Here is a 12978-nt window from a genome sequence, read left to right on the forward strand (position 1 = left end):
ATCCCCCCACCCCCCATCACCCTGCTGTCCATGTGATGTCTACACTTTCCAACCCCAGTGTCTGTTTTGATTTTATCCACAGGGCTTACCTGGGCCTCCTGGACCAAAGGTGAGACATCTCACCTCACTTTAGAGCTGTAGAAAGATGATGAGCAGAGATGGACTCTCTTGAGGAGGACAGATGTGTACATTTTGATGGATGGAGTAGGGGTAAAAGAGGTTACATCAAATAGCTGAGAAAGATTCCTGACCCAGCTCAGCATTGCCTCTGGGGCCCAGCCCCTGTGCTGACTCATGGGTTTTGTCCAGGCCACACGTCTGAGCTGCATCTCCACTGAGCCAGGCACGCCTCATCAGCCCATCTTGCAAAATTGTTTGCCACACACAGCTTTATTGGCTCCTGCCATTCTCAAAGCATTTCCCAGCGCTTCAGGAATGGATTTTGCAATGCTATTGTTAACTCTGCCACGGTTTCCCATTTATTCACTTGCCAAAGTGCGAGGGAGGGGGTGGTTGTTGTTGTTTTTCAGCTGCAGCCACCCAACCTAATTTGTTTTTATCTGAGATATATGTAGCCAGGGTGAGGAGATAGGAACCATGGAGCTGGGGCAGAGAGCTGACACGTGTTACCTGTCTGCCAGGGCTCAGCCCAGTGCTGGTAACGCTGACCTGTGGGTCTGAAGGGGCACGAGCTCAGTGGAATCACTCTGAGCAAAAGGCAAACTTTCCTCATGGAATGCTCTCCCATCCCAGCAATACCCCAGGGAAAAGGGCAGAGCTTTGTTCCTCTCAGGCCAAGCCTCACTTTGTCTTTTTGCCTTTTGCAGGGAGACGCTGGGATTCAGGGATACCCTGGCAGAAAGGTAAGGGAGGGAAGCTCTGGTGTTGTTAAATGAATTAAGTGCACTGATGCTTTGTGGAATCATGGCTGAAAATCTGTGGACTGTGCTGGAGCCTCCTGTGGAGCTCTGCTCCTGCTGGGTCTGCAACAGGCCCACAAATTCCCTGCTGTCACCTGTGTAAAGAGATCCTGGGCCCAGAGTTATCTTTAACTCTGCAGCAGCTACAGAACAAATGTCTCCCGGCATGTGTGTGCCTCTCCACACCCACTTCCAGGCTGAAATGCATTTCTTGTGCACCCAGACCCATATGGGAGGCTTGAAAGGGCCAAATCCCTGGCTACTGCTCTCTGGGATGCAAGAAGGAGTCAATCCTGCTCTGGGTTAAAAGGCAGAAACCAGCAGTGCCTGAATGCCTTCAGCAGCAGCTGATTAACAGCAGGGCTGTCAAGCCCGGAGGGTGTAATGAAGAGACAGAAAGAGAGACAGGGGAAAGACACAAAGGAAGATCAAACAGGAGAGAGAGGATGAAGAGATACTGCTAAAGAGATGTCAGCTGGAGAAGGGGAAGGTGAATGTTCCCAGCAGGAAGGAATCCTGTGTCCCCTGTTATCTCCAGGTTGCTTTATGGGTGCTCTGCAAGCAAAATGGCAAGACCTGAGAGCTTTTTAATTAGCTCTGTATAAACTGAGAACTTTTTGTTATGTCAGGAAGTGGAAATTATAGCCCCTGCAGACCACAGCCCACTCTTGCAGACAGACACAATTTATTGCCCCTTCTCCCGGTGAGCCGTGGGATTTTCCATTAGGAGCCCATCCTGTCGTGTGTGCGCGGGGCGGGCGGCTCTCGCCGCGACCTCACAGCGAGGGCCTCTCCTACCAGCTCCTCTTACATGAAACAACTTGTCTGGCTAATTCACTTCCCAGCAAAAAGCCCACACTGGTCTTGGAAGGATGAGCCCAAGGCTGTGACCTTTGTCTGGGAAAGCTAGAAGGAATGGATGAATTTAGGGGACCAAATCCTAACGGGAAGGGAAGGCTAAATGTTGGGGAAAGCTGTTAACTCAGGTATGATGTAGGATATGGGACCGCTCCCTTCACACATTTCATACACTGAATATCTCTCTCGATGCAGAGTGGTGCTCCTCTCCCACACCCCCAGGGGCAGGGTGGTGTGTGTGGGACATCCCTTTCACACCTCTGCCAACCTTTCTGGCAGCCCACAGCTCCTTTTCTTGCTGCTGCGTTTGCTTCTTCCGCTGCTCTCTTTCTTCTCTTCCTCAGGGTGAGGTGGGCGAGTCAGGCCTGCCCGGTGCCCGCGGCCTCCCTGGAGCCTCAGGCCCCAAGGTAACCCTTAAACTCGAGTCAGTGGGGGCACCTCTCAGGGGCAGATATGTGGCACAAGCCTGTCCTAAAGGCCAGGTGTTGGAGACAGTTCTCTAGAGCCTGGAATGCACCATGTAGACAGGAACGCTGGCTCCTGTGTGAAGGATCTGGGCAATTGTTGGCCAAGGTGATTCCGTGCTGTCCTAAACACAGTCCCCCATTAAAGAACAAAACCAACCCAGCCTGTAGAGGCTTTTGGACCAGAGCTGTGAAAATGAGGGTACTCTGGACCATGAAATGTTTTATTGGTTTCTATACCCTTACCATGTAGAAAAGCGTTAATATGGGCAACATCCAGCATCCACTCTGAGGACTAAACTGCCTTTGCACTCCCTGCGAGGAGGGCTGCAGCCAGTGCTTGTCTGGTACCACATGTGAAGAACCTGAGTGCTGGGGTTGCTTTTTTCACACCCCTCTTTTTGCTGTTTTCTCTTTGTCTCTTGTTACAATTGAACTGCTTGCTTGGTTTTCCCTTATGTTCACTGTCCCTCTCTGTTTCCCCCCTTTCTCTCTCCTTTGCTGGGCAGGGTGAAAAAGGGGATGCTGGCATAAAGGTAGGCTTGACAAATACGTTTTTCTAATGCACAGTAGATCACCTGGGAGATGCTGCTCCTTGGGCTGATGGATTGCAAGGGGAAGTTGTGTCCAAGGCAGCTCTGTGGGGTATTTGATGGAGTACACATCTGTGCTCTGATTAACCACAGACAGGCACTCCGAGCTCGGGCAATAAACGCAGCCTTCATCCGTTCCGTGGAATTCGATTCTTACCAAAGGCATTTCTCTGACTATGAGGCTTGCTGGTGATTTGTTACATCTCCCTATTTGATGGGCTAGGTTGGGGTTTCCTCATAAAATCTGGTTAGCTGACGCATCAAATCCACTCAAACTCCGCGATTCAGGCTGAGGTTTGGCACCAGCTTTTCTGTCTGTTTCTGGACACTTTTTACAGGCTCATATGGTCTCTGCCCAGATGTTATCTATTTGACTGAAATTTACTGGACCCATATATTTAAAGTATATTACTCAATGCAGACTGTGCTTAAAGCATTACAACATTGGCAAGTGTTCATGGCAGTCAGAGCACTGACTGTGTCATGCCATACATCTTAGACACCGTGAGGAAAGACTGGTCCTGTAATATTTGGAAAGGCATTAACAGTGACACGTACATCTCAAGTATTTAGTGTGTGGCATGCAGCTCATTTATCTTGCAGCACATACACTTTCTGTATCTTTTCCATCTGGGTTTGAAACTGTTTGAAAAGAGAAAAGGCCCCTTGGGAGCTCACCAAGGATGCGTTACTTGGAGTTTAAAGAAATGTTCTTTGGGAATGCAGGCTCTGGGTTCATAGCTGGACAGAGCAGCAGTGCTTGTCTTCCTACAAGAAAACAACACCTCAGAAATACAAGAGTGCAGGTAGAGCCCAGAGGTTCCCTGTGTCCATCTCCACACCAGTGTAATTCTATCAAGCACAAAGGTATTGCTCCTGTTTGCTGCGGTGTGAACGAAGGTGGAATTGCACCCAGAACTGACAGGTTTTGAGGGCTTGGAGTTTGCTGCTCTCTCCACAGCAGGTCTCCTCCCATTAAGCTGAACTGGAAGACTGAAGTCAGAGTGTGGCCTGGGAGGGAGAAAAGGCTGAAAGGAGAAGCTGTGTTTTGTCCTTGTTTAAAGTCCCACGTTTCACCTACTTTGCTCATGCCCGTGTACAAGGACTAGCCAGCTCTTCACGTGGGTTCTGGCAAAGGCAAAGTCTCCAGCTATTGCAGGCATGTCTCAGGGTCATCCAGAGGGTGAGAACCTCCCCTGTCTTGGAGACACAGTCTTGCTACTTGGCCCTTTATTTATCCCTTGTTCACCCTACTTCAGGAAGAGCAGAGATGAAACCCACCACACTTTCTGTGATACTAAATGGCAGCTCCAAAGGGGCAAAAATCCCCAGCCCCAAAACAGCAGCTTCTTTCACATACAGGCTATAGTTTGTTACTGTCAAGGTCACTTTTTTCTTGACTTCCTTTCTTTTTGCTCAGAGGAGTTGAAAGGGAAGTGCAGGCACATTCTTAAATCAGCAGCCAGACCTCACCCAATAGCAGCTCCTGAGCATCCAACAGCATGCGCGTTTGTTGTCTTTGGAAATTGTTTCTTTTTATTGTCCTCCCACCTAGGAGGATTGATTGGAATTCTGGAAGACTTTTAAATCTTCCAACTTTGAATCCAATTGCCTAGACTAGATTGTACTTTCTCTTTGCCTTGAGAATCCCTGGACGAACACTATAATTCATAGGTTAGCTGCAGTGGCCAATTTTGCATGGAATATCACTGCTTTGGCTGGCAGTGAAGAGTATCTCTGTCCCAAAGAGGGTTCCTAGCATCACACAAACCCCTTGCTCATTTAATCATCTCTCCCTACCCAGTGGCAGGTGCAGCATAACCTAAATGGTCTCTCAGCTGTTTTTTTTTTTATTTTCTGTGGCCACCATTTGTACTTTGATCATGTAAGGACCTAAATCTGTGTCTCATGAAGGTCATTAGGCAGTGACTGTGGTCACCTGGGCCACTTTAAAGAGAGTTTGACTCAGTGCCCCCAGCCTGTCCCATTCAGCTTCACTGTTTTTTTTTTCCTGAAAGATCCATAGGATAAGGCTTTTTCTCATGCTCTGAGGAAGGAGCCGTAAAGTGCCCACAGCCTTTCTCAATAACCCCCTGATAATTTGCCTCTCACAGCAAACAGCAGAAAGGAAGGGTGTCTGCTTTAATTGGCAGCTGATGAGCTGATCAGCGTGAGGCATCATTGGCACCCAGCGGGGATGGAGCTGCTCACACCGGGTAGAGGAGAGGTGCAGCCTAACTCTTCCAGAGGCGTGCGGGAGAGGCTTCCTAAACCAACATGAAGCTCAGGAGAGCTGGGAGATGCTCCTGGCTGCCTTCCTGAAGCCCCCTGGGATGTTTTGCTGGGTGTTTTGCCTTTTGTACCCAGCTCCTGCCTTGGCTGCAGCGTTTTAGTGCCGCTTTTTGGTGCCTTGGCTACGGCACCGTGCAGCTCCGAGGGCACCGGGGGGGTCACAAAGGGAGCGGTCCTGCGGGTCCTCGCTGTGCCACAATGCCTTTCAAACACTTAAGGGTTTAAAGATGTTCTGGAGAGTTGTTTTTCTGCCTTTCTTTCTCTTCTCCAGTGGCGCAGTGTCACGTTTGGCGCTGCCCTCTGTGATCAGCCCGAGTGTGATCCCGGCGGTGCCGGGGGCTGTACCGGAGTCCCGGGAGCGCAGCGCAGGGAGGCGGCTCGGAGCTGTCCCTGGGGGGGTCACCGTGCTCCCTCTCACCGAGGGGGGCTCTGCTTTTGCAGGGCGAAATAATTAGGCAGCTCTGCAGGCGGGTAGTTTTCCCAGGAAAGTCTCTGGGAAGGGGAGTTACTGTCGCAGGCTGGGCTGCCCTATGGGGATGGTCTCTGCGAGCAGGGTGGGTGTCTCCCAGCAGAAAGCAGCAGTCTTCTCTGCTGGGTCTCACTTAAAAAAGACAGGGAAGGAGACAGAGACAGGTCCACCTTCTCCAGTACAAAGTATTCCTAATTATTGCTTTACTTTTCTTACTGCTGAAGATAGGGTAGTTAAGTAGGCTGTGTAGGGCAGGAGGTGCCTGCACTAGGTTATGTGTGTTATGATATTAGAAGGTATTTTACAAAATACAGTTCACAGGGTGCTGTAATTACAAAAAGTTCTTTTAAAAAAAAAGCTTAGACATACATCCCTGCTAAATAGCCCTTCCAAGCAAGGATTAAACACCCACAACACAATGACAGCAGCAGTATACAGATTGCCTGAAGATGTTTTATTTTCCAGTTATCAGCTGACAAAATTCAGGCTAGCAGCACAAGGCAAACCTTGGATTCTCTGTCTCTCCAGATAGGTTTGTTCATCCCAGAGCTGCTGCAGGCCGAGTGCCTCCCTGTGCCCTACAGCACGCTGTGACATGGCATGTGGCACCCCAGTGGGGTCAGTGCTGCTGTGGGGCTTGAGAGGCCCCACTGATGGGAAATGGCCCAGTGAAGGCAATCAGCTTGGTGATCACTGGGTGGGGAAATGGTGCCTCACCTCGCTCAGGAGGCTTTCTCATCACCTGTGCCCTGGGCTCTCCTCATGGAGCCCTGGGAGGACTCATCTCCTGTCTCTTGCTGTCTTTCTCTGTGTGTCTTGCTCTGCTTGCAGGGGGAGAGAGGCATGCCAGGGCTGCCAGGAAGACATGGCTCTAAGGTACCTTGTAACCAGAGGAGTGACGCTTGTCTGCCCCGTCCCACCCCTAGCGCTCGGCTGCCCCTGATGCACAGGCATTTGTGTGTGTGTGTCTGTGAGCCAGTGACTGTCCTCAGCTGAATTATTTATGCTTCTCAATTGCAAAATACAGGGCCTCATTTTCGAAGGCAGTGGTGGGGGAAGAAGTGTTTTACAGAGCAAACGGCATGCCCGGTCTGGTGCTGGCTTGCAACATCAGGATCTTAATGCTTTATGCCAGTGAGAGCAGCCAGTTGCTGATGTTTGCAGGGAATTGGGGTTTGGTAAATTGGGTTCCCAGGTGACCACTGCAGATGTGTGTTAGCCCAGCTGGGATAAGCAGGGCTGCCCAAGTGGGAACCTGGACTAGTGTTGAATCAGGGTCAGTGTGTGAGCAGCCCTGCATGTCTGTGGATTGCAGTTCAAGGGTAAATACCAGAAAATAACATGATCTGCGTTCGCTGCTGTTTGAAAGCTGAAAAATGAGGAACAGGCATCCCAAGGCTCTGTGAAGGCCTAACCAAAGCCACTTACTGCATGTTATCCCTTTCATGACTCTAGCTCGTATTTTCTAAATTCTACTGACCCCGAGACAGTCTGGAATGCTTTTTTCCCCCATTTATTGCATAGAATCCCTGATCTCCATCTTCTGTCCTTGTGTTTTTTAGCTTTTGTCCCCGATTTCTGTTTCAGAAAGCTGAGAGGTATGATCCTGCTGCTCTCTGGCTCCCCACTCCTCCTTGTTTGAACTTTTCCAAGCTTTTTTTCACTTTGAACTTGGCTCCCAGTCCTCCTCACTGCCTCACGTGCTACATCCCAACCCCTCACATTTCCCAACTTTTAACACCACTTCACTCCCTCCCCTCTCTTTAGTTATCCCTCATATTTGCTTTTTTAACTGGACCTTATGTAACCAGGGCCTAACTATTGCTAACACAGGGGATACAGAGATTTCAGAGCGGATGTTTGACAGGGACAACCTGCTGTTTGCATCAGCGCTGTCCAGGGAAATGTGGCAGTCCCTGTGGGAGCAGCTGCCTCCTGAGGCTCCCAGGCACCTGCCTCGGATGGCAGGGCAGCGCTCCATGGTCCTGTGGCCATGGCTTGCCCTGTACTGCAGAGTGACACCTGAATTGTGGTGCTTGGAAGTCTGGTTTTTCCCCTAAGGTGGCTTCAGAGCTCTCCTGGAGACATTTTACTGCAGGGTTTATCTGCTGTGATAAAAACAGACTGAGAGGGAATAGCAAGGCTGAGGCTCTGGGGTATGAGTTGGCCTTTCTCAGGATGCTCCTGCTGAGGTATCTGGGCTCAAGCCTTGGAGTGGGGGTTTGGTCCTTGGTCTGTCTTTGCATTCCTCAGTTATTTGACACTGTTCTGCTTGTTGGCCTTTGCTTCACTTGCAGGACTAAAACCGGGGTGGGTGGGGGTGGAAATGTGTTTGTCTTGACTGGGTTGTGCTCACGGTGCCTGCCTTTGGAAGAGCTTTCTGGAAGCCAGAGCCGCTGCCATAGGTGAACAGCTGCTCAGGGAATGAGGATGTGTGCTGTTACAGCATTACTTCTGAGTCGTGGAAAGGAAAAGATGTGGATTTTTTGCGTTTTAAGTTTCACCTGAGCGATGCTGTTTCGTTTCAAAACAAATGTGTGTTGGATTAATTTCAAACGAGGTGTTGCTGTCTTTCCTCTCTCTTCCAGGGTGCTCCTGGGATGGCTGCCGCAGGGATGAAGGTCAGTTTTGCACTGCAATGCCTCGAGTTGGGCACGGGCTGGAGCTGGGAGAGCTCAAGGTGCTAGAAAATGGTCGGACAGCTCCCACTGATGGGGAATATCAGAACTGCCGAGCCTTCGGCAGAGGTACCAGACCTGTCTCCAGCCTCACCCCTGCTGCTCCCCCGGCAGCGAGTCTGGTGAACTCCCATCAGCACAGCTTCCCCCAGCTGCACCCGCAGCCTTGCTCCCCTCCTGTAAAAACAGAGCAAGGAGCGGCAAATCCCTTTGTGCCAGCACATGAATCTTGTCTTGCTCTGCTCTTTTGTACATCTGCAAGTACTGCAAGGTGGTTACTCTGTTCTGTGGAAGCTGTGAGTGACCCTGAGGTTTGGTGGTTTCTTACAGCAGCCTGGGAGCTGGCTAGTGGAGATAAAAGAAGTTCCAGACACAAAAATACACAACAGAAGTGCTCTTGTGCCCTTAATTAGCAGCTCAAGGCCCCCATAGATGAATGTTCTTTTCCCCACTCTGATAGCTCTAGGAGGATTTGTACTCTCTTCTCCTGGTTTGTCACTCACTATTTTCCTGTCTCTTTCTCACCAGGGCGAGCCTGGGACTCCAGGAGAAAAGGTATTCTCAGAAGGTTTTGCACGTCTGGTTGGTTTGTGTCTTCTTCCCCTCCCTGAGCAGCTGAGGGATGTCTGTGTACTTCCCAGTGCCCAAATCCAGGCCCTGATGGCCACTCTAAGCCGAATGGCAGTAGGATACAGTGATTTCCAAGTGAGAGAGGGACCATACCGCAGATATTTCCATCCTCCTGCTCATGCTGGTGTCACTGGGAATACCTTCCAGCTGCCTTCCTCCTTCCCTCCCTACTCCCCAAGAGACACAGGGCACACTTGGCTTAGGAAGCAGGTCCCCTCTGCTCCTTCCCTTCTGCCTCCCAGTATTTGTGTGCCCCAGAAGAGTCCCTGCAGAGGAGCATTCCCATCTGAGTGTGAGTTCCCAAGGCAGGCACGGTGTGCTGCTGCCCCATCGCTCTCCATCCCGGAGCAGCCGGCTTGCTTTGGGAGCAGCTGGCTCCTCTTGTTTGAGGCTCGCTGGGTTATGTGACAGCATGTGACAGCCGTATAACAGACACGTTCTCTGTCTCTTTTCTTCCCCACCAAGGGAGATTCTGGAGTCCCAGGGAGGATGGGCCCCCCAGGTTTGCCAGGGAAGAGGGGGCAGCGGGTAGGACATTGCGTGTTTGGGCTGGGTGTCCTGGCAGCGCCGTGTTCCTGCGAGCGGGAGCTGCCGGGGGCCTGCCGTGTGCTGCTTGTGGGGGATTATGTGTCCTTTGCTGGCTCTTGCCCCCTTGGTGAAGTGTGTTTGCGTGTTCCCGCTTGCAGGAGGTGGGGGCTGCTGGCAGGCAGGGCAGCATGAGATGCCTGGGATGGAGTCTTGTCCTGGGAACGATTAAGGACAGTGCCGCATCTCTTGACTCCAGAAATAACAGCCTAAACAGGGATTCAGTAATCTGACCTCCTTCCTCAAGAAATCCTCTGCTTTGCACCCTAGTTCTGGCAGCATGGGATGTTTTCAGTAGCTCTTATGGACAAGTGTATTCAAAACTGAATGAAAAGTGGGATACCAAGGTGGAACTGGGGATTCACAGAGCCCTGGGACAGGATTGGGAATCACATATTTACAAAAACCTCCAATGCCAAACCTCTTCCTTGGGTATGAGGTCCTGAAAATGTTTTCCCTCTTTCCAAGGAGAGAAGCATTAATTTAACAATGTGCATACTCTGAGGGGGAAAGAAAGCTGGGGGAGGGTTACAGGTGGCTGGAAGCCAAATTACCTTGGAGGAAGGGGTCACTGCACTCTAGAATTGCCTGACAAAAAGATTGCTGCTGGTAGATTATTTTCCAGGGAGCCACCAGTGCATGTCTGTCCCTGGAGCATTGATGCAAGCCCCCTGCATGTCAGATGTGTGCCCTTGAGCTCTGATGAGCAGCAGCAGCCTCTGCAGGCCAGCAGCATGGCTCCAGGAGGGAGCTGAGCACCTGTGGAGGGAAAGAGGGTTTGAGTTGTTGTGTATAATCTGTACAAGTTGCTGAATCTTGGAGCTGTGGGGATGGCAGCTAAAAACACACCTTTCTCTGGTGATGCATTTGAAACATCTCTTCAGGGTAACAGACACTTCCAGTATCTCTCTGTGTCCTGGTAAAATGCAGATTCCCAAACAGGACACTGTACCTGGCAACCATGGGTTTAGCAGCTGGATGGAATGGTCTGAAGACAACTTAACTCCAACATAAAGACCAGTAATTGAACTCCAATATTTAAAATACGGCCCAGGTGTCATGGTGAACTGAGCAAAGCCACTTCACCAAGGGAATGCTGGATGCTCTCCATTGCTCACTGCCTGTGCCATCCTCCATGCTCCATGGTGCCTCACACAGCTCAGCCTGCAGCTCTCCAGGCATCATCTTACACCATCAGCTGCTGTCTTTGCCACTTTTGCCACTCCTGCCTTCACTACTTACATGGCCAGTGCGTGTCCCAGAGCTTGGCTGCCAGCTGAGGCCCTGCACTGCTTGGGGTTTTTTTTGAGAGCATGATGAGTCTGGGATTTGGAGCTAGGGAAGAGGAGCAGGGCATGGAGAAAGTCCTGCACTCCAACTAAAATTCACCCTGGGTGACAGCTTCTGTGGGCATGTGGGCTCAGGGAAAGCCTGTGCAGAAGAAGTGACAGGGAAAAGTGTTTAGCAGACCAGAGCTATAAGGAAGATGCAAGGGGGGGACCCTGGATCCCCTTCCCACTCACCTTCCTTTGGAGAGAAATAGCAATGATGCGCAGAGAGAGTCAAAAGGATGGGCAAAAACATCTAATGTCTTGAGCTGGTACTGCTCAAGGAGGATGCCTTGTCTGTGCCCAAAATAAAATCCCTAGGGGTGGGAAAGGGGGTGTGAAACCAGGAGCAGCTCACCCTTTTGCTGCTTCTCCAGGATGGAGAGCTTGCAGAGTCAGTTTTGACCATATCTGTTTTGCCAACAGGGTGAGAAGGGACGAGCTGGAGACCCTGGGCTTCCTGGACTTCCTGGCCCAAAGGTTTGTCTCTTTCCTGATTTTTTTTTTTTTTGTGGGGGGTGCTGCTGTTACCCCTTTTCCTCCCTCCCTCCTGTGCACAGCTCACACATTGTTAGCTGACTGTGGCAGCATGTTCTGCACTGCTCAGCTGAATGTCATCTTCAGACAGGGATGTGAGGGAGGCACACAGGAGATGCCTTTTTGTAGGACTTGCATGCCCTCATGCAGTGAGGAGGAGGTTGTGGTCCTGGGAGCAGGACCATGGAATCATGTTCCAATAGTTCCCCTTTAAAAGCATGACCTCAGATGTAACACAGCATTTCAGCCTCCCTCCTGCTCCAAGATCCATGGGTGATGAGGAGATGGGCTTTTGGGGAGCTGCACTGCTGTGCTCTGGGTTGGAGGAGTGCTCAGAGACAACCAGAGCAGGTCAGATAAAGCTAAGCCCTGAAATTGGCTTTTCCCCTGTGCTCTGAGATTTTCAGATAGAAAACACACCTTTCAATCCAGACTTTCACAGGATGTTTTTTCTTTGGGAAAGGGGACAGTGCAGTGAATGCCAGTGGCTGTTTCAGGAAGGGATGAGGGTGTAATGGCAAAGCTTTCCTGTTACTGCCTCCTACCTGCCCTGTGCAAAGGACATGGTGTGCAGGGCTGAGTGGCTGGTGGCTACAGCTCCAGAGGGAGGCATTCCAAAAGAAGCCGTCATCAGGTGGTTTAATCAGCTCAGTTTCAACAGCAGAAGAGCACAGTGTTCCAGGGGAGGCTGGGGATGAGGGCTGTCCATGTTGTGTTGCCCTGTGCAGCCAAAGGGATGAGCTGTGGCTGCTGGCAGGGTTCCATGAGGACCCTCAGGCAGACCCATGCTGTCCTGGTGTCTCTCTGGGCTATCAAGAGTCCAGCTGATGGAGCTTGTCTTGGCTGTGTCTCTCTAAGCCAATATTTTGGCAAGTGAAATTACAGAGGGGCAGAGTCTGAACTGAGACATGTGGCTTGTTCTTTGCCAACAGGGAGAGAAGGGAATTGCTGAGAATGCTTTGGTGGGAGCTAAAGGAGAACCTGGCCCTCCAGGTCTGCCTGGACCCCCTGGACCAAAGGTGGGTGATTTTTCCTTCATGGGATTGTGTGTTGTGAGGAACTGCACCCAGCACAAGGTGTGTAGGAAAGAGCAGAGGTTGTATTCCTCTGTGCCCACCTCTGATTACCTGCTGGAGGGCTGTCAGGTTCTACAGAGTGTTTTAGTACTGTTGTTCTATATACTGCAGGTGAGAGAGTTTGTGAACTGTTTTTGGAAGGAAAATACCCTTCTTGTGCTCAAATAACTGCCCTGTGAGAGTAACTCTGTGAGAAACCAGTCTTAACACTCCCTCTGCACTGGGTGGAACAGAAGGGAGCCTGGTGGACAGTTGTGGCAGGAGATCTGGGCTACCTGAGGAGAAGGGGCACAGGAGGCGTGCTTGGCTGGTGCAGTTCTGCAGTTCTTCCTCCTGGAAATGCTAAGCCAGCAGGGAAGTTGCACCCTCTCAACACAATACCAACCCATCCCCTTCCCTTTCTCTTCCTGTCAGGGAGAAGCTGGTGATGTTGGTCAGCCTGGTGCTGCAGGATCACAGGGAGAAAAGGTATGGAGGGCTCGGAGTTCTGAGCTCTGGGTTCTGAGGAGCTGCAGATTGGTTCCTGTGTGTACAAAACTTAGCTGAAA

At 50.9% G+C, this 12978-nt stretch overlaps 1 protein-coding gene across 15 annotated transcripts in view; it reads left to right on the top strand.

The window, feature by feature from the left end:
* Positions 1-12978, top strand: part of COL13A1 (collagen type XIII alpha 1 chain) — a 92477-nt gene that overhangs the window by 51591 nt on the left and 27908 nt on the right. For 7 of the 15 annotated variants that reach the window (XM_033515497.1, XM_033515488.1, XM_033515484.1 and 4 more), the window contains 10 exons: positions 83-109; positions 828-863; positions 2123-2185; positions 2752-2778; positions 8185-8217; positions 8803-8829; positions 9370-9432; positions 11244-11297; positions 12287-12373; positions 12845-12898. In XM_033515497.1, coding sequence (XP_033371388.1) covers positions 83-109; positions 828-863; positions 2123-2185; positions 2752-2778; positions 8185-8217; positions 8803-8829; positions 9370-9432; positions 11244-11297; positions 12287-12373; positions 12845-12898 — 471 coding nt within the window. Of the gene's footprint in view, positions 1-82; positions 110-827; positions 864-2122; positions 2186-2751; positions 2779-6427; positions 6473-8184; positions 8218-8802; positions 8830-9369; positions 9433-11243; positions 11298-12286; positions 12374-12844; positions 12899-12978 lie in introns of all 15 variants that reach the window. The other 8 variants (XM_033515492.1, XM_033515494.1, XM_033515490.1 and 5 more) reach the window with 7 other exon arrangements.

This window comes from Parus major, chromosome 6, assembly GCF_001522545.3.
Source record: "Parus major isolate Abel chromosome 6, Parus_major1.1, whole genome shotgun sequence".
NCBI classification, from domain to species: domain Eukaryota; kingdom Metazoa; phylum Chordata; class Aves; order Passeriformes; family Paridae; genus Parus; species Parus major.